Genomic DNA, 20,811 nt, shown 5'->3' on the forward strand with positions numbered 1-20,811 from the left:
AGCAACACTCAGACAAACTAAAGGCGCAAATTCTTGTTACCCTTAACATAATTTTACTAAATGTTGGTAATGACAGTACCTATCAAGTATGTATACAAACATAATTATTATTATATTGTATTCACAAAGGAAGAGATCGCTATACGACATACGTTGACGCGAATCGCCTACGCATTTAATAATGACATTTACTTACGCTCCCAATATTTTGCTATAACATTTTTATCAGGCGGTTGAAATTGTTCCTGAAACAAGTAAAATTAAATTCTCTGGAGGTATGTATTTCAGAATAAAAAGAAAATCTCACGCTCTCATGTTAATTACCATTTATTTTTGTACATACTGACTTACAATTATGTCGCCATCGAAGCTAATAGATCATATTAATCAACACGTGTATTTGCTAAATACAGGAAGGTCACATTCACAAATGTTATAATAAATAGGTTGTTGACTTTAGATAGCTGTTACTACCTATATGTATATTTATTATCTATCTAATTATATCAGTGAGACGAATCTTCATTATTGTTTGTAAGCAATTATATTTTTGCAAGATTGTATTAATGACTGAGCGACAAGGTGTAAGTACCTACCTACTTATTGTTTATTTTTTATTTTAACTATATCACTCAGAATGTATTGTTCTAGATATCTGGATTATTATGGGTTTGAACATTGAAAGAATAAAACTTTAGTCGAGAATCAGTCTATTACGAAGGCACGTTCATTAATAAGTGGTTAACAAAATATAATATTAAGGTAATATTTTATTAAACCTAGGTGTCGTGTAATCGTCACATGGAAAATAGCTCAGTAGGTACTCTTTAGAACCTTGTAAAGAATTACTAGCAATCCTTAAAGTCCATAAAAGCCATGGATAGCATAGCAATCTAGCTAATGCTACGGATTCTCTGTGTAGTAAGTACTTAGGTATATGGATTATATAAGAGATGTACCTACCTACTTTAGCATTTGATATGACTGCAAGGACAATGTGTGAAAAACAATTGTGATTATATCAAAAATTCTGATAAACCGCTTAATAGAAATAAAATGTTTTTTTGGCGCCGCGGAAGATCAATATATTTTTAATAATTAATAGTAGGTACCTATCGTGATATTTCAATACGGAACAACAAACTTAAACATTATTATTCAAATCACTAAAGTTGGCACGTGATGGATAAATGAACTTACCCCCAACGAGGTCTTATCACATTCTGTTGTTTTGCAGACAGGACCAACGATAACCTCGTTAAAATATTCCAATACTATTTGTGATAATATAACCAAGTCATAAGTATTTTTAAAGTAATCGGTTAGTAACTAAACAATTTTATCAAACTCCGTAAATATTGTTGCATGAAAGTAACAAACACGGTAATTAATATTATAATAATAAGGTTTTAAAGAAGAGACTAAAATAATAACAATATTCAAGACATACAAACAAGTAGACCCAGGCTTCACTCTATATATTATTATTACCATTTTTTCTGAACTATTTAACGCAAGAAAATTATTTCGGAACGTATGAAATTCGCAATTTTTGACATAAAGCCTGTCAAGTGCAGAACGTCATTGCCAAAATTCTAGTCAGTTCTCCTCTGCAAAAACAAATCCACTCCTCGCCACATCCGTACTCTTATTGGTTACAACCAAGCTCAGCTGACAATGACGTAAGATTTTTTACAGAAAATACGTATGAAGTAAAAGAGAACGATCCAGATGTTTTCCTATCCATAATGTAAACATGCAGATTTCATATTTAAATATTAATATCAGTAGATAATCTAATGTTATCAATTAGTCACACAGGAGCTACCTGTGAAAACTTATGATGTTAATAAGTGGACATATTAGCGGTGAAATGTGTAAAAATGATAAAAAGGATACTACTTAAAAATTTGATTTTGCGTTGTAAATAAGAATGTCGCAATCTAAATCCACATTTCCTAATGGATGGGCGATCGACACTCCGCCTGACCTGAAAAACTCAAGCGATAAGGACGACGTAAGTGGCCCCCTGCAGTGTTGTTTGTCTCATCGATAATGCGTCCTCTATGACCTTATCAGAAATGGCGCGATTCTACGCAATTCGCGTGTTTTTCCTAATTTATTTAAACCTACGTAAGCTATAATATTTTATCGATTTATTGTACGCATTTTTTTTTCATAAAACAAATTTGACAAAAATAACCTAAAAAACAGTGTTGCACGTCATGGACAATATTATTTATAGATTAATATCTCTTAAAATTTACGTAATTGTGACTAAATAATATTTATTTAACAAAAAACTAATAGCCGATATCTTATAATAACATTCCAATGATGTCATTAATTACGTAGGTATTTAATGTATTAAATGATGTTATTCAAGAAAATTGCAATTGATAATAAACATGCTATTGACTTGTAGCTATCATCATTACATTAAAAGAAAATATAAGACTATAACTCTTGTCACTAAATCCTAATTAAAAACAGAACTCAACCATAACCAAAATTCTGTTGTAACTGTACAATTTATTGCATAATTCTTTTTATTTAAATAATTGTCTCACTAATGAGCCCTTCCTAATTAAATGTAGACTAACATGCTTGCGGGTGGTGACTCGCTCACCTTTGCTCTTATTTTTGTTTGTTGAGATAACTTTGATGATTCCACTATCTCACTATATTTGAACAGACACTTTATTGTCTTGGAAACTATTATATAGGGATGACAGAGGCAAAATTAATTATTAATGTGTAAAATAAATAACTTATAAAGAGGCAACTATAAAATAATTCCATATTTTCTTCTTATGACTAATGTTTACTTACTATCAAGAGGCTATCCTGAAATTACAAACATACATTTAAGTTTTCATAATATACTTTGTAGATTTTGTTTTAAACATTGCTGTGTATGAAAAAATGACATTTTACTTTCAATATAAAAGTAAACTTTTTTCAAGGTAGACAGGGCAAGAATGCCACTGGCAATTACTCTAAATTTTAAATTAAATAAACAAAAGCTTTACCCTATTTAAAAATGTAATAAATCAACAATTTACTGTTATGTTATTTTATTGTAATATCTATTTAGCATACATTGAACTACATAATTAACGCCTGACATTTGAACTGATGTTAGACTACATTAATTATTTCGAACAACTAACTATGTTCATGTGTGCCAATAAATAGCATTAATCCTTATTGATTTATTTAACCATTAATGTCCCACTGCTGGGCAAGGGTCTCCTCCTGTAATGAAGGAGGTGTTACATACATAAACATACTCAATTACATCTATATCGGTCTAACATTGTTAACTGCAAAGCATAGGTGTGTTTCATACACCTCTGCCTAAATCTCCCGTTAATCACAGGTGAGTTATTATACATGTATGTAAAATAAAAAATAATTAAGTATTTATCTGATAATGATAAAGTGCAGAGTTTGAATGTCAATGACATGAAAAAAGGCAGGGCAGGTATTGCTCCAAAAACGTAGCTATTATTCTTGTTTTTTTACTATTTGTGCAGTATTTTTTATCTTATAATATGATATGGTGCGATGATTAATTTGTAATCAGCACATAATCGGAATCTTTAAATAGTCATCAATGACATGTAAGTAATAATGTTTACCCCCAATGGGCCACAATCTAATCAATTAATTATAATTATTTACCAAAAAATCATTGCACAAGATTGTGAAAAATGTCAAGAGTTAATTTTAAACCCTATTTACCTACTTACTGAAAAAAATATTTTACTTTTTCTAAATACTCCTCCTTAATTATAGTTATTTGTATGATGTTAGGATACTTTCTTACACTTTCACTACAAGTTATAATTGTATGCAATGCTATATTTTACAGCTGTGAGCAATGCTATATTTTACAGCTGGAGATTGTAGAGACCAGATACTTAAAACTGCGCCTAATGCCACAAAAAAAACAATAAATACCTACGCATCTCATATTATCACCTTGTTTTGCTAATACGATCTGCGTATGAACGTATTGATCATTATCTATCATAATAACTTAATAACATGTCACTTTGATAATTGTTGCAATAACGTAGATATACGTAAAAGCTATAAATACTAGCGCGCCACGCACTTTCCACTTAGTTACGTATACGAATTAAAAGTGTAATGGTGAACAACTTAAATTTTGTGTTGAGTGATTTTCTCACGGTAAGTTTTAGAAAAAATACTTTCGAGCAGATAAGATTAAGATTTAGATCCCTACGTAATTAAGTTGGTAGGTGTGTCCTCTGTGGGTTCGATACCTACAGAAAATGTAGGGTAAAACAACTTAACACTTTTGTAATTAACGAATTACATTCAGTCCATTGTTGTTTACCACAGAATAGGGTTAACGTATTTATAAAAGTTATTTTCGTTGAAGTAATCGCATTGAAAGTTACACTATCCTTCACAGTGGTGACCCTACGCTATCAGAGGCACCCGTTACCCCCTAGTCAGTAGGCACGGATACTTATTATCATGCAAGTTGACGATCGCGACCTTCCACCTCGCTCACCCGCGGTGCTTACGTACCCCGTCTGCCGCTGATAACACCGCTTATAAATTAACGTTTATTATCCCTCCCCTCATTACTTGCTCAGTGCTCGTTCGTACTATCAGTGCGCGTTGTCCATCGTGACTCTGCATCGACAATCTTTTGTTTCTACCTCGCGATACAAGTTTTTGTTTAGTTCTCTGTCCCCATGGCTAAATTCGTTGACAGTGGTTTTCTTTCTCCCAATTAATTTCGTTCAGTGTTATTGGATACTGTGGACTTGAAGTGAAACCAACCTTCTGCGGACTCACCTCGCAGGATCTGCAATCTTCTAAGATTCACTCTGGCGCCAGCATACATGCATTTGTCGAGCGAGCTGCTGCAAACAATGACCATTGCTTTAATGTTCCGCATCAACCCTATCTACTACTCGGACTATTCGGATACGATCTAGGTTTATACCTGAAACTCTATCGGCGGAAAATCTGTTTCTGTCATTGGCTGTTTCAATTTGAATATTACAAGTTTGGAGTTTACCCAAAAGATATTACCTGACGAAGGATATTTTCTAGAAGATATAATCAAGTGGAAATTGTATTGGTTATACTTTATCGAGAATGGATATTGTGGCAAATGTAAGTTACAGTAATAAACAGTGATGAAATGAGTCCGTCTTTATCTTGAAATTAACTCATTCAAGACTCGTTTGACGGTCAAAGTTTATCAGTCGATTTGATTGAACGAACTCAATATACTAACAAAAATATATTGTTTGCAGTACCACCCGGTGTTCAAGGCGTTCCTCGCCGGATCTTTCTCCGGGACCTTCAGTACCATACTGTTCCAGCCTTTGGACTTGGTGAAGACCCGGCTACAGAACCCTGGACAACATGTTGTTGCGGCGGCAGTCAAGTAAGTAAATTATACCAAACATAAAGCTAAATAAATATTGCATAACAACGATCATACGAGAAAATATAAAACTACAATCGTAGCTTTTGTTTAAGTAACACTGTCGAACTTTGATTAGGCAACACACATTATCTTGTTGCTACAAAGAAGAGTAACGACTGATTATTTCTTTCAATTTGATGTGACGCACGGTTTCATTATCGTCTAATTAATATTGTTAACTATTAGTCCTTAACATTGACTTTGATAATGTCTAGTAATCGTCTGCTAAATATCTTTTCCTTAAACCGCTAATTAATTACACACACTTTTGTGTTCCGTGTTTTAGTTCAAAGATCTGTCCAATCTGTTTTATTTGTTGTATCTTAGTTGATATGATTGAGATGATGACTAAGACAGCAATTTTATCGGTGTATTATTTAACTCTTTGTGTATCTGGATGACATAATATATTTAGTTCAACACTACAACAGATAAATTCTCCCAGTTTTCTGTGATTGGCTGGAGAAAGTTAATAAAGATAAGATTCCTTCATTATTACTGTATCTAAATCCGTTAACCTTATGACTTGTGGTCAACCAACAATGTCTAAAACGTGTCTCGTGTCTCTACGCGTTACTTTGTATGTAAACAAACTAAGTGCTTATAGAATTCTAAGGCACTTGCCAACAGGCAATGAACAACGCGATATATTATTTATCAGCGGTCAAAAGACAAACAAATAAGAATTCTAGTACATATAAAGTCAGTAAATGCTTACTATATTGCCAGTGCAATAGTGTGATATATTAGCTCAAAAAATCCAAATTTTCTTTTTTAATCAGTCAAAGTACTTTATACTCTTAACTCTACAGTTTATACTAAGGAAGACAAACATTATTTTTGGTTTTCTAGCCCAGACAACTAAAAAAATATACTTATCCTTACCACTAAATGGAAGTTATAACATTATTTTTGTCTTTACAGCAGCCGAATCCAACCCGGCATGATGACGATCTTTTCGAACATAGTTCGTCAAGAGCACGTCGTTGGGCTATGGCGCGGTATGGTGCCGTCCATCGCCCGCTGCGTCCCTGGCGTCGGCATCTACTTCTCTTCGCTCCACTGGCTTAAAGCCAAGATGGGCAAGACCAGGGGTGATCTGGGGGCTTTGGAAGCCATCATGCTTGGAGTAGTCGCTAGGACTATGAGCGGCGTCGCCTTGATACCTATTACTGTGATCAAAACTAGGTAAGTTGTAATACAATCATTTTAAATTTTAAAGTATTAACATTCCGTCCTCTGTCAGCATATTCCCAAAAAATATATATAGTTAAACTCCTAAAAGTTAAATCAATCTAACAATTGATACTATTGAAAGAGCAAAGTACAATAGCCAAGGACTAGATAGATACATATCTTGTTTCTATTGTTTTAGTATCTACAGCCGATTAAGGTTAATCAAAAAACGTTTTTCAAACGACGAAAAACAAGTGCACGTTTTAATTTCTCTATCAAAAATTTTTCCACAAGTACATACCTTCTTGATAACTGTCGGTAGGCTTGGCTTGTCTCTGACGTCATATCTTAGATTTTATCCGAGTACCCGCCTTTTCGTTAATTAGTTTATTTACTTTCATATTTAGAAAAACAATTCAATCTAGTGCGATGTCCTTTGAAAGTGATTACACGATTAATGTTCAACTTTTGCAACCGTGGTTGGTCCAGGTCATGATATAACAATGGACGTTTACAATAGGTTATAACGTAGCTGCGCCGCTGCGTATCAACTGCGTTGTTTATATAATTGTTTAACATGTAAATAAAATTCAGCTACTCGAAAGGAAAATTACTAGAATGTATTAGAAATGATTTGCAAGTCAATCACTTTTGAATGTGATAAATTCCTGTATTGTTTATCGAACAACCAAAATGAGGAAGAGACAGTATTTCAGTTAAGCACTTTATTTTTGAATAAATAACATCTCAAACTTCTTTCTTTCAGATATGAGTCTGGTGTATACAAATACAACAGTCTTGGAGGAGCTTTGAAGGCTATATACAAAGCTGAAGGCATAAGGGGATTGTCCTGCGGGCTGGGACCAACCTTAGCTAGAGATGCACCTTTCTCTGGCCTGTATCTCATGTTCTACACTCAAACAAAGCAAAATGTACCTAAAGGTAAGTTATTTTAAGAATTATATTCACTTTTACCCCACATTACTAAGGTTAAAATTGCTTTTCCTTCGGTATTCCTACATTTATACAATAGGTATTAAAAAATTAGGTTAATAATGTTCAGATAAATGAACAACTGATAAAGTTAAGGTCGAACTCCCCTGCCTACATTTTGGCTGTTTTATATTATCTGATATTGAAATGTGGAATATTACTAGTACATCTATACCTATGTTATCTCTCTGTTGCCTACCTAATTTTAATTTTTATTTTTCATTGATGACCTTAGAGTATTTTCCAGAAGGTAGATACACCAATATGACACTATTCGTCTATTATAATAGGTCGCGATAAGATTTTTCTAGAGTGCAAATAAAAAGTGCCTTTTATTATCAGTTCGATGTCGATAATAACCAATTAATCGCCTTATAAGATAACAACGTCACCCGATTTTTGTTTGTCACTCAGGTGCAAACAATAATCTAATCTTTGATAAAAATACCGGGCCTTTTGTAAACAGCTACCTCATTAATAGAATATTTACTTGAATATACCTAACCTCTAGTCCCTATTCGAAGTGTGCAAAACTTTACTCATCGTTTCATTGATAATGTAAAAAGTTATCTACATAAATTTAATAGTAGCTTACGAAATATTACTATCTATTTCATGCATTATATACCTATGTAAATATAACAAAATTTATTTTTGTTAATCATGTTTACCCTTACATTTAACGCTAGTTACCCAACTTTTAATGTGTCTTACCCTAATTAATTTTTATTATGTTTTCTTTATAGAATGGATGCAATCACCGACCGCTGCGAGTATCGTACACTTCAGCTGTGGGATAGTGGCTGGTATCGCCGCTTCATTGGCTACCAACCCTGCTGACGTGCTCAAAACTAATATGCAACTTTACCCAGACAAGTTTCCAAATGCATTCAGCGCCGCTGTATATGTACATCAGGTAAATATCAAATCGTATTGAAAACTTTGCCTATATTAAGGGAAAACAAACAATATTTGTTTAATATTATATCAGTTACTTCAGGCCCAGTTTTAATTACTGTGTTTTGTTTGTATGTATGTCAATTCATATTTTGTTCTCGGTTCATTCTTAATGAGTCTGATTTTCAATGAATAATAAAATATTAGAATGCTTTCAATGACGTCACTATAGTCAAGAAAAAAAAAACTATCATTTGGATTCGATAGTTAGGAATTACTTCTATTAAACTGAAAAGAGATTTTTTTAGTCATTTAATAGTTTAGGCAAAAATCTGAACTGCGCACTCCATATGTGTTTAGGCAAATATCAATCGATACTGCGTACTCAAAAGATGCAGTATTGTTATTATTTTTTAAATGAACATGTACTGTTTTATAGATAACATTCATATCGGTGTATGTCAACCGTGCATGTTAAAGGTCCTAATGCCAAATCGATAACTTAAACCAGGAAGATTGGAAATTAATAATATTGATATCTTCTCAATATAATAATTCTGATGATTTTGATTCATAGTAATACTTTATCAAATTATTTATTAATTTAGGTCAAATTTCAACATCACAATAATGTACTTAGATTCCTCACAAATCCGCAAAGGGCTGTAAACTGTAGAGCCTCTTATAAAGAGTTTTTTTCAAGCGCATGAGCACATTTTTTTAAGTTTTCTACAGTTTTACAAAAATATTGATATGTAACATTGCATACATACTACATATCTTAATTTTCATAACAGTTTTTGTCTGATACCTACAATCTAGTATTTAAACAGTTGGTTTTGGAACTCATACCTATTATAATTTACCAATACAATGACATCACAGACAGTGAGCAGACTTGAGGGGCCTAAATTCATTATTTTGTTACCTAAAAACATTTGTACACATAAAAGTAGAATATATTTTATTTCATAGACTTTTAACAAGTATTTGAAATCATCATAGTATTTTTAATCTATCACATAATTAAAAGTTTCATGTGATCTAAACGTGTTACTATGGGTCAATACAGAGTCAATACTGAAGTATTTCACTAATTACAGTATATAATTAAGGCCAATTATCAATGTGTATCATTTTTGCACCGTAGTTTGACCTCTTTGGGGTTATCACTTGTTTTGTTGCGGTAGAAATTCTCAGAATTGTAGTTTAATCAACACTGCGTGTGGCTCTATCTGTTAAAATAGGTATCATCATTTTAGGTATATTCAAAATTCCTTTTACATGTACCAATTTGTAGTTGATTCATTGAATACAATGGTCTGACGTCATTATACATCATGACTTACCTTTCTTTTATTATTTAGGTGCTATATATAGCTGTTTGCATTTAAATGCTTTCTTTGCTATGACGTCTTTGAGAGCATACTTAATATTGAATTTAAGTAGATAGCACATTACCAAGTCATTTGATATAAGATAACATAGACTTAACCAATAACGGATCTTGTATGGCAAATTGAAAGTCATTATTAAACAAAAGATACGTTTTTACAGTGCAATAATGAATAACAACGTTATCGAAGATTAATCGTGTAGGTAAATACCATTTTAAATACATACAATACAAACATAAAATCACGCCCTCTTCCCATAGGGATAGGCAGACACCAGATAAAACCACTTAAGCCCGGTTTCTGAGTACATTTAGCGGTAGTTTATCTAATCTATAGTGCACTCATGTAAAATAACGCTGTACCTCAGAAACCGGGGGTTACTATGATCCTTACAAACTTTATTTTCTCCTTCATTCACATTCATACCATTTACTAAGTATTTTCTTTGTTTGTTTCAGACATACGGTGTAAAAGGTTACTTCAAGGGAGCTGTGCCTCGTATGTTGCGTAGAACGCTAATGGCCGCCATGGCCTGGACTGTCTTCGAAGAAGTCACCAGATCTATTGGCTTGAAATGAAATTATTTCCCTCCAAATTTCTTATTCAGTGTGATATTTTCTAAAAGTAATCAATTTTTGGTATAATGTTCCTAGATTTTACAAGAGGAGTTATTTACCCGATTGCGCAAAAAGGGTTGTTTCTGTGTTTATTCGAATATTATTTACGCTTTAATTTAGTCACTTAGAATCTTCTTGTATTGTATTATTATGCTCTTTGTATCGTTTTCTTTGTTTATTCAATCTATATTGTTAGCCAATAGATCGGTTCTTGAAGAGTAGACTTAGTATTTTCTTGACATTATAGTTAGGACATTAGATGGATATGTGAAACATATTCTTTATAAGATATATTGTATATTTTGTGTTATCTGAAATAAATATTTTGAGCACAATTTCTTTTTAATTTAATAATGCCTCTTGATTCACCAGACAAAAAAATGGGGTAACCCAACAAGTTCATGTTTACCCTTCTCTCAAAAGGATAAAATGTAATAATATTATGTTGTAAATCTGGGTTTTACTTTTGTTTTGTTTGTTCAACTTGTTTGGTAATAATAAAATGTTTTCGCTGACTACTATCAATTTAATTGAATACCTACATGTTTATCATAACGCTGCGTAAGAGTTTAAAAGTACCTAAGTATATTCTTTCCATTCAATAATAAACCGTATGGTAGAGGCATAAGGTATATTATGATATTTTTGTCGATACGCTTTTCCTGAACAGACAATTTCCTACTTAACGTTAGTTTTAATATCTAATCAGTGTTGCCGGGTGCTAGTTATCATGTAACTATTAGTAGTTTGTACCGATATTACACTTACTGTTTGCGTCATCCATAAAAAATACAATTATTATTTACCTACTTATCCTTATTACTAGACTGTGAATTCTAGTTTCTAGATTGTTATACTACCTTCTTTTCATTGCCTATCCTCTTCCGGTACTTTAACGGCAGATAGATAGATTTATGACAAAGGTTAAATTTGCCTTGCGCATTCCATTATTTGTTATCCACGATTAATAACATTAACTTGGTAGAAACGAGTAAAATGTAGTCGATATATTTTGGTATAAATAGGGTATTACCAAGACAAACTGTTCGTATCATGCTACTTTAGCCTGTCACACAACTTCCTACGTCTAAAAAGCAGTCATCATTGTTTCCTTGTAAGTTGCTATAGCATCCAAAAGTAAAAGGAGTAAGAAAACAACAAAATAACGAAACTATGTTATATTTTACATATTTACAGCCACGATTTTATTTATATTTTGTCTAATAAACTATCATATAAACTCTAAGCCCTCATATTTGAGGTTTTCAATTAGCGTGTCGTGTAACAACACTGTCCCGTCTGTAGTAAATGCACTTATGTAAGTGGCAGTCTTGCCCTCAAACTCTGTGGTTTTCAAAGCGACTATTGCTTCATCATTCGTTCCCGGAATGAATTTGAACGATGAGAAACCGTGCTTTGGTTCATGCTTCGTTATCTGGAATAGAAATAAAAAAAAATAAGGTAAATTCGTTAACAGAACGAATTGCACTCGATTCCTATACGAACGATGTTAAAAACAGATGAATACAGGGATTAAATCAATCATTTAATAAATAATACTTTATTAGTGGGCGGTAACAAACTCTTAATACGCCACGCCTCCATGACGCGAGCTAGCTACCAATCAAATCGCAGCTCGCATTTTAAGACGTCATCTCAGACTATTCATTCAACTTGGCTTGGACTTCTCAGACTATTCATTCAACTTGGCTTGGACTTTTTAAAATAAACACTTTTTTACTTTTTACCATATGAGAGTGCTTATTTAGCTCCACAACATTATTAGAAAGAGAGATGTATCATATGTGTAAAAATGTATACATTTTTGTAGCGGAATTAAAGTAATTTTTTTACACATACATATTTTTATACAGTTTTACAGTCATACAATTTTCAATAAACAACTCCATAATGATCTACTTATTGTAGGTATACTTAAACTCCCATTTAAAAATAACACACTCACCTCTAAAGCATGAATATATTTGAAGCTGGGATCAGCAGTAATAAGATAATTACATCCCATGACCTCATCTTTAGTTTCATTATAAGCCTCGTGGCAGCACCGTCGCGGTAGGAAGTGCCACAACTGTTTGTGCGGAGACCATACTCCTGACTCATGGATCATGTAGCCCGGCCATTGGATACCGATGGAACTGCGCACTGACTTGTATTGATTCACCCAGGTTTGGTGCTGCACCTGAAGTATAGATGACAGTGGTTTGTAAGTAGATTATTCTTCTAAACAAGTTTTTCACTACAGTTGGGCCATTTCAAATGTATGAACTACGTCATGCCAAATAATCGGGCTCTCTCGCTTGCACTTACACACTTTCCTAATGCCTGTCATTCTTTTAATTATGTCATAGTTCGCACGTTTGTAATGGCCTAACTGTAGGTATAATTTTGTATCACTACATAGTATAAAACAAAGTCGCCCATTTTGTCTGTAGTCCCTTCGTATGCATAAAACTTTAAAACTACGCAACGGATTTTGATGCGGTTTTCACTAATAGAAAGAGTATTTTCTCCGACAGGTTTTTATATATAATTGAAATACATTGAAACTATATTAGCTGAGTTATAGCGATTTATGTCCAAGAAGTCAGAAAAAAAATCTAATTGAAGATTGCATTTGTGCGTGCGCCGCTTATACAGTTGGATACAAGTAAGAACAATGTATAGCAAAAACATTGGTCTTTATTAGTTCTACAAAAAAGTCCGCGATGACATATATCCAGCTTTTTTATTTAAGTCACAAAAACTACTTTTCTGTATTAAAAAAACATTTAATTCGTTGGGTGATGTTTAACTGGTGATATAACCAATAATACATATATCCTTATCAAAATAAGTAAGTTCATCATCACGAGCATTTAATTTAGATTATTTTTGCAGTTTACAGTGTGTTATTTAGACATATAGTTTAGGAGATATCACGATATTAGTATTGCGGCACGGTACGGGCCGGCCGCGGCGGCGGGGGCAGCGTCCCTATAAATAGCGCGTAAAACGGTACATAAAAAATAAATAATATTAAAAAGTAGGTACTACAACTTTGATCTATACATATAAGACAAAAAAAATCTGTACATTACTTAAATATTTTTTCCAAAAACTGATAGGGGGGGCGATCAAAGAAGAGTCACAGAAACCAAAAAACATTTTAATATTTTAAACGCGGTTAAGGGAAAGAGAAGTTATTGTGAATTGAAAATTAGTATCCAATATGTGTTGGTGCGTTGACTGTATTTGTCGAAGTAGCGGGATACACGCAAACGAAGTTGCGCGGGTCAGCTAGTTTTAGTATATTATATTTAGAATATCAGGCCTGTTATACCCTAAGGTTTAGGTAGAGGTAATGTTAGTCTTATGTAATAGGGAGCGACCCTATTGCCATTTGCCGGGCGAGTTATTAGTCTCCTGCTACTATTTTATTCTAGTATAAAATAGAAAAGACGAATGGTGCTCGGCCCGACCCGGGAAACGAGCCCGAGGCCGCATGATCAACAGTCGGATACACTACCAAGAATTGTGAACTATTATTTAGGGGTTTCTATGACTTTTTCCATTATATTAACTTTTATCAATAAGCAAATGTTTTGTCTAATTAATGTAGGAGTTTAATCATAAACATATTTGCCAGACAAGGTAATATTTGTATTATTGGATTGTAATGATGGAAGTATTGATTTCGCATAACAATAGTTAAATAGTGTGACCAAGTATACAATGTGCTTCATTGTGAATAGAACTATAAAAGCGAGGACATTAAATTGAAATGTTTCAGATTATTAGGTAGCTGGTACTAGTTTTATGATTTATAAAATCAAAGGCTTTATATCTTTTTTCATATCAACATTTACACTAACTACTAACACTTGCCTTACTTATGGTATTTAATTATACTTAAACATATTTAATAATATTAAGATTTGATAGGATTTCAATTAATTCTAATTTTGATATATAACTATAACATTTAGATTCAAAATATAAATTGATTGAAAAATATGTATTATGTCTTATCTGTATGAGGAATTTGTATGATAATACTACAAGCTAGTGACAGGAGTAATGGTTTTAACTGATACAGTAAATACTACTGGTAGCCATGTCATTAAAACATTACTAAGTATATATTCATGTTTTAGTAGTAATGATTATTTGTTATTGTACAATTTTGTTATAGACACTATCTATGGGGAAATATATTTCCATACAAATATTATTATTGTGATCAGTCTTCTTACCCATTTGTAAACATCTAACAGGAAAATACTAACAAATAATAATGTTTTAGGTCCCAACACACATTTGGCATTTGGCTCAAGGTCTAACACCTCTGTACAATTCCTTAGGATACTGTTGCCCAGAAGTAGGACAGTAAAGAGATTTAATAAAAAATATTTATTTTGTGTTTGAAACTCACCTCCCCATGAATATTAATAACTTTAACCCACATAGGGTCATAGCTCTCAAACTCTCCGCTAGCCGTCGTCCACTCTTTGCCCATAGACCCTACGTAGAGTATTTCATCTTTCACTGTTGCCCATTCAGACTTGAAGCCTTTTTCCACATGACCATTGCCATCTATCAATATCACCCATGGCACCATTTTGTTGTTCAGTATTTCAAACACCTGAAACATTTTAATAAGGGTTTTTTAATATTATTGAAGTAGGTTTAGTCTATAAGATCAGGGGCAGAGTATTTGCTATCAGTGGTTTTGCATGACTAGATGTATCGATGTAATGCCGGCTTCCGTGGCGCAGTGGTTAAGGTAGTCGCCACGTCGCTACCATTGCGTCGGGAGGTCGTGGCTTCGATTCCCACACGGACAATTATTTGTGCGATCCACAAATAATTATTTCGGATCTGGTTGTACTTTGTGTCTATTGTAAGTTTGTAAAGTCCCCGCGACCTTGACATGACAAATCACGCTCATGACAAAAAATGTTTTTGCTCTTTGTCTATCCCTATGGGAAAAAGGAATTATGTAAGTTTGTATGTATGAATAGTTCTAGCGAGTATTTTTATTTGCTGCAAAATTAATTATGTTAGTTAAATAGACCATCAATTTATATTTATCACAATTGAATATATTTCCTATTTTGTTGAACAAAAATTACATGTAAGTGATAAGATTACAGTATTGGCCAATGAAATGAAGCCACTCACATTTAGAACAGTGATAGTAACATGGTAACTGAAACAGTTGTTAATCAGTTTAACACTAATTAAATGACTACCTACATTGGCAATAATTTTACAAATAAAAAAGGATAATGATAATGATACTTTATCATTACTCAGGCAATAAGTAGATAGACCCACTGAATTTAAGAGATACAATATGACTAAAACAAATCAATAAGTTAGTTGAGTATGCTCACCATTCCAGACCTGTCATCAAATGTCAGCAGTCTTCCGTCGTAAACAATCAGCTCGGACAACTCCATTCCTCTTCCCTTGTGAGAGTATGTTGACGTCAACAGAGTGGCAGGTTGAGTGTCCCATGTTACATGCACAGTGTTCTTCACCGGGTTGTAACTAAGATACCCTTTCTTAAAATAACTATGGTATGTATAAGCCTTAGTACTACTCTTTGAGTTCTTGTCTAAGTCGGCCACTATACCAATCCTGTATGTGACCGAGTCTCCCGTTTTCAACGGCCCTGTGAGCGGGTATGTCCCGTTGTACGGCCTCACCGAACTCGCCCATCTCGGCACTGACACTGACTGACTGCTAGTCCACCAGTTGTAATAGCACAGCACGAGCAGGAATGTTCCTATGAACGCAATCAACAACACAAACTGAGGCTGCACTCTCACCGCGTTACCCACTCTGTACGTGGCCGGGGTGCGCAGCGCTTTGCGCCAGTCGCGGAGGGTGCCTTTCATTTTTCGATCTTCAAAATCGTAATACTCGTTCATAATAAATATAATTATATCATATTAACTTCACTTATATCGACTTTTTAATAGCATTTGACTAGTGCAATTAGTAATAAAATGGTAAATGTGTATTTACACTCATAAAATATTAAATATCGCTTAATTATTTTAATAATTTCTGTATTGAGAATCTCGTAATCTTAAGGGTTTAACAATATCCGTTTGATTAATTGATATCTTTGATAAATAACAGTAGGAAATATGGCTCATTTTGGATGTAATTATTAAAATTACATTTTATTGCTGATTTCGAGTGATATGACACTGTGAGTATGACACACGATCACACATCATGTAAATTTGACATTGACATTTGTTAGAGAGGTTGCTGTGTTATTACTACTTTAGTCGAGTATAGCAACAAACCAAGATTTTGTGACATACAGTTACGCATGACATATTTTACTATATTACTGACGAAATAACAATAATATACAGTTTTTTTAAAGTTAATTTTAAGTATAAAGAATTATAACAGCATTTTTCCGTTTACTCATTAATTTTATCTGTGGTTACACACGGTAATTCAGTTTTTCAATACTAGATGGCAGTGAACAAGTTATATCTAAAAGCCTGAAACCCTGTTAAACTATTATAATAAGTTATTATTTTTTTAAGTTATAATACTCATGAGCAATCAATAAAAAATAAAACCGTTTAGTAACAAATCTTATAAATTATTATTGCATGCAAAATCATACTAATAATAATATATTAGCTCAGCCTTTGTTCCAAACTATGTTGGAGTCGGTTTCCAGTCTCACCGGATGTAGCTGGATACCAGTGTCTTACATAGAGCGACTGCCTATCCGACCTCCACAAATCAGTTACCTGGGTTAAAACACGATACCCTTCAGTAAGACTGGTTGTCAGACTTTCAAGCTTCTGACTACTGTTAACGACTGTCAAAGATCTTCGAAAATGACAGCAGGGACCCGCAATTAACGTGCCTTCTGAAAGACGGAGGAACTCGATATGTATAAGATGGTCATCCATCCACAGAACAACCTCGGCAAGCGTGGTTTAACCTCAGAGATCGATCCGTGCGGCTATTGTTAACTAAGCCACGAGCTCCTCCATACCACACAGATAACCGAAAATAAATATTATCTATGTATTTTGTACTTACAATGTTTATAAAACCGATATCCGAGTATTTGTAGACCACATTGATTTTATAAGACTGATTAAAAAGTAGTAATCAAACTGTACGATTAAAATATTAATTAAACAGTACCTGCGTATATTACTGTAATTATAATGATTTTTTTATTACTCTCCATAGTTCCTGGGTTTTTCTCTGCGTACTCGAAAAATAATAATTCCTCGCTTATCAAGACAACGGAGTTTATTCGTGCCACTAACCAAACTACTGTCTGGCAACGATTACACCAGGCTATTAGGCACATATACCCATGTGTTATTATTATTATTTATTGATAAATACACAATAGCTAGAGATAATCGTGACCGGGACTTGGAATTAAAATAATAATGTGTGGACAACGAGCGACGCTATTAAATGGACGGAAATGTTGACACAAATGCAGATGACAATGCAAGTTAGGTACCTACCTACTGCAATACTCCGATAATAATTAAAGTCAATAAAGGCACAGAACAGAATCTTCGCACCTGTATACTAAATAGGATTCGATAAACCAGCTTATTATAATTGGATTAGGTGTCGTTAATTATTATTTGAACTGAACAAATGTTCCTCAAATAAAGGAGAGTTAAATAAATTTCTAAAGTAGGTAATCATCGATGTATCTCGGCGAACACAGAGCTAACTCCGTGATAAAAAAATATTCTTCATCGCTTTCACTGAATAAAGAAATTCAAAAGTGATTACTCTCATCACGGACATCCTGTACAAAAAGTGTAATTGAAATAAAATTAAACCGAACTATTTTGTAGTCTGTCAATTTATATTTTTGAGTTCTTTTTTACATTGAGCTAAACATCCGTCCGGAGGCTTCAATGTAACATAATTATTATTTATTATTCTCACACTCTCACTTGGTTCATTTGTAATTGAAATTAATGTTGACTCATACATAAAAACTGAGTGTACATTATCCTTTTTGTAGCATCGTGCCTCACTTAGTTGGTATTAATTTTGAGATTATTCATAACACAAGGTAGGTAGATGCCTATAGGTGTGTCCCATCTTAATACCGGGGGCATGATTATTTTACTGTTTACAAGAAAGAGTTAAAATGATTTTATAGACATGTGTCGTAAATTAACGTCTTTGGGGATTTTCTGTTTAACTTCACGCGGTTACGCCCATGATCGAAAAAGTAAGAAAAACTAAAAATCAGTTACTAACCATTTATTTTGTAATCATGCCAATTTGTTTATTGGAACATTAGATTCTTGTAAATTAAAGTAGGTGCTTTCTTTAGTGCGTTCCACCCCAAAAAGTTTGTTGTACCTAACTGAACCGCATAATGTTAAAATTAGTAATTGTAATTAGCTAGGCAAAGTGCAAAACGGCTATAAAAATTAGCACTTTCTTAACAAGAATCCTCTAATTTTAAGAGAAAACTTTTTGCAAACACGGCTAATAAAATCTTTATGGGTAGTTTACATTTTTGACACGTTTAATGAAATGTCGCGAGACGTTTTTAGTCACAAAAACGTAAATTGAAATACAAATATTTTTGTAAAGTAATTCAAAATGCATGGCATATTCACTAACGTACTTTGGTATTTAGAGTTCTTTGCATTTGTGTTTACTCTGACAGCGTTTTTCGTTTTGTTCATTTACATAGCGCAAATAAATTACGTGAAATATAACGCCAGCTTCGATTATCGGAAAAAGTGAGTGTTATTTATGAACAGAATTACCTAAGTAGGTAAATTTATTAATTGTAACGAAGCTTTGCTTCCGCATCCGGACACAGCTGGAGAATTTCCTGAATTAATTGTTTCCACGTCCGCGAAAATTTAACGCGATCTGATAGTAAATATTTCTCATACTACTCACTACTCACTCATATGAAATGTGTAAAGAGCCCATGATCTTTGAGAAATAACATAATCTTAACAAATTCAACAAAAAAACAGACACGCTTTTCATTTAATTTTATTACTTATGTAAGTGTAGGTTATGGCTTCACGTCGACAATTTTTTTTTTATCTTACCAACACGTTGTTATCGTGTCTTTTTTTACAAATGAATTTTATTATAATCACCCAACTTCCAGAAGAGTTATCAATTCTATAACAAAATATATAACCAAACTAATAAACTCATAAAAAATGATAACCTTACGTTTGGCATGTGAAAAATGCATACGGCTCAAGACTGTAATACGTTAACAAGCAATTTTTTTCTAAGGCCCGTTACATAATGGTGCCGTAATTTTTAGGCCTCCATATTAAAGAGACTTCTATGTATATATATTTGGGACTTCACTGTCTGTCTGTCATAAGGCTGTATCTCGTTAACTGTAATAACTTTTTTCACAGATGATGCTACTATAACAACAAACTTTTGGTTTTTATTTTAGATTGAAAATGCGTTAGAATCATCTACTACGTATGCTGCTACGAAGGGCTGCAATTCTATTTGCTTGCATGTCTATTAGCTTTCATGTAGGTCTATGTCAGGATATGATACCCTTGGTGTTATTGTTCATTGTTCTGTTTCAAACAATGCACATCTCTATGATAAATAATTGCGAACTATTCGAAAGGAGTGCTCATGTGCGGTATGTTCTGGAGAATGATAAGAACTTGGTTCAAGAACAAAAGATTTAAGATGGCTTTAGTCCCAAAACCTCCCCAAAACTTTAACGCTGTTTCCTATAGATTGGTACTAGCCTCTAGGTGGTCCTGTACTACAAGACTCTTTGATATCTAAATTATTTAAAAAAAAACGTTCTTACGGTGTACGTTAGGCTCGCTGATGAATACCACATTTCTGGATAGCTACTCTATTGTTGATAGCCGATAATGGTCGGAAACCGTCTTTCTGTTGCTTATAGACGGGCATCATTTGCTAAAAAAATTTGAGAAAGATACAGATCTTTTTCTATCTTTATATTGTAAAAGAAGAAGCAATTATATTTGTCGTACGAGTGAGTCAAGTCAAGGTCATTGTTCATTCCCCGTGGTACAGCGATTAGTTGCGGTTTTGCATAGTTATTTCTACATGGTGGCTGTCCAGACCACAGAATGGTATTTGTTTACCGACTAAAAATATATTCACTCTATGAAAAAAAGAAACATCTTATTATTTTATTCGTTGTATGTAATGTTTATTGATATTTCAGATATAT

General features: G+C 33.3%; 2 protein-coding genes across 5 annotated transcripts; one reads left to right on the forward strand and one right to left on the reverse strand.

The window, feature by feature from the left end:
- The first annotated feature begins 1,711 nt into the window (after window positions 1–1,711).
- LOC142975028 (mitochondrial glycine transporter-like) lies at window positions 1,712–10,897 on the forward strand. Of its 3 annotated transcripts, none has more exons than XM_076117664.1 (6): window positions 1,712–2,017; window positions 5,307–5,440; window positions 6,407–6,670; window positions 7,425–7,600; window positions 8,398–8,567; window positions 10,404–10,897. In XM_076117664.1, exons 1-6 carry the CDS (start codon window positions 1,934–1,936, stop codon window positions 10,521–10,523), a joined length of 948 nt encoding a protein of 315 aa, XP_075973779.1. In that variant the 5' UTR covers window positions 1,712–1,933; the 3' UTR covers window positions 10,524–10,897. The 3 variants fall into 3 exon arrangements, with proteins under 3 accessions (XP_075973779.1, XP_075973780.1, XP_075973781.1); XM_076117665.1 differs by lacking the exon at window positions 1,712–2,017 and adding an exon at window positions 4,102–4,200; XM_076117666.1 differs by lacking the exon at window positions 1,712–2,017 and adding an exon at window positions 4,453–5,163.
- Window positions 10,898–11,725: 828 nt separating this feature from the next.
- Window positions 11,726–17,902, reverse strand: LOC142975029 (soluble calcium-activated nucleotidase 1). 2 transcript variants are annotated; one of them, XM_076117667.1, is made up of 5 exons: window positions 17,757–17,902; window positions 15,959–16,353; window positions 14,995–15,204; window positions 12,529–12,762; window positions 11,726–11,997 (listed from the first exon to the last, which is right to left on the reverse strand). In XM_076117667.1, the coding sequence occupies exons 1-5, from the start codon at window positions 17,800–17,802 to the stop codon at window positions 11,794–11,796; spliced, it is 1,089 nt and encodes a 362-aa protein (XP_075973782.1). In that variant the 5' UTR covers window positions 17,803–17,902; the 3' UTR covers window positions 11,726–11,793. The 2 variants fall into 2 exon arrangements, with proteins under 2 accessions (XP_075973782.1, XP_075973783.1); XM_076117668.1 differs by lacking the exon at window positions 17,757–17,902 and having other exon boundaries at window positions 15,959–16,815.
- Window positions 17,903–20,811: the final 2,909 nt, after the last annotated feature.

Source organism: Anticarsia gemmatalis, chromosome 8 (genome assembly GCF_050436995.1).
Source record: "Anticarsia gemmatalis isolate Benzon Research Colony breed Stoneville strain chromosome 8, ilAntGemm2 primary, whole genome shotgun sequence".
NCBI classification, from domain to species: Eukaryota; Metazoa; Arthropoda; class Insecta; order Lepidoptera; family Erebidae; genus Anticarsia; species Anticarsia gemmatalis.

Bases quoted from the DNA above. Each gene is read 5' to 3' on its own strand.
- LOC142975028 (XM_076117664.1), top strand. From the start codon at position 1,934: ATGTCGCAATCTAAATCCACATTTCCTAATGGATGGGCGATCGACACT. The intron at 6,671-7,424 runs GTAAGTTGTAAT...TCTTTCTTTCAG, and splicing joins ATTACTGTGATCAAAACTAG to ATATGAGTCTGGTGTATACA. The intron at 7,601-8,397 runs GTAAGTTATTTT...TTTTCTTTATAG, and splicing joins AAAGCAAAATGTACCTAAAG to AATGGATGCAATCACCGACC.
- LOC142975029 (XM_076117668.1), bottom strand. From the start codon at position 16,498: ATGAACGAGTATTACGATTTTGAAGATCGAAAAATGAAAGGCACCCTC. The intron at 15,205-15,958 runs GTGAGCATACTC...AAAATGTTTCAG, and splicing joins TTGATGACAGGTCTGGAATG to GTGTTTGAAATACTGAACAA. The intron at 12,763-14,994 runs GTGAGTTTCAAA...TCTATACTTCAG, and splicing joins TTATTAATATTCATGGGGAG to GTGCAGCACCAAACCTGGGT.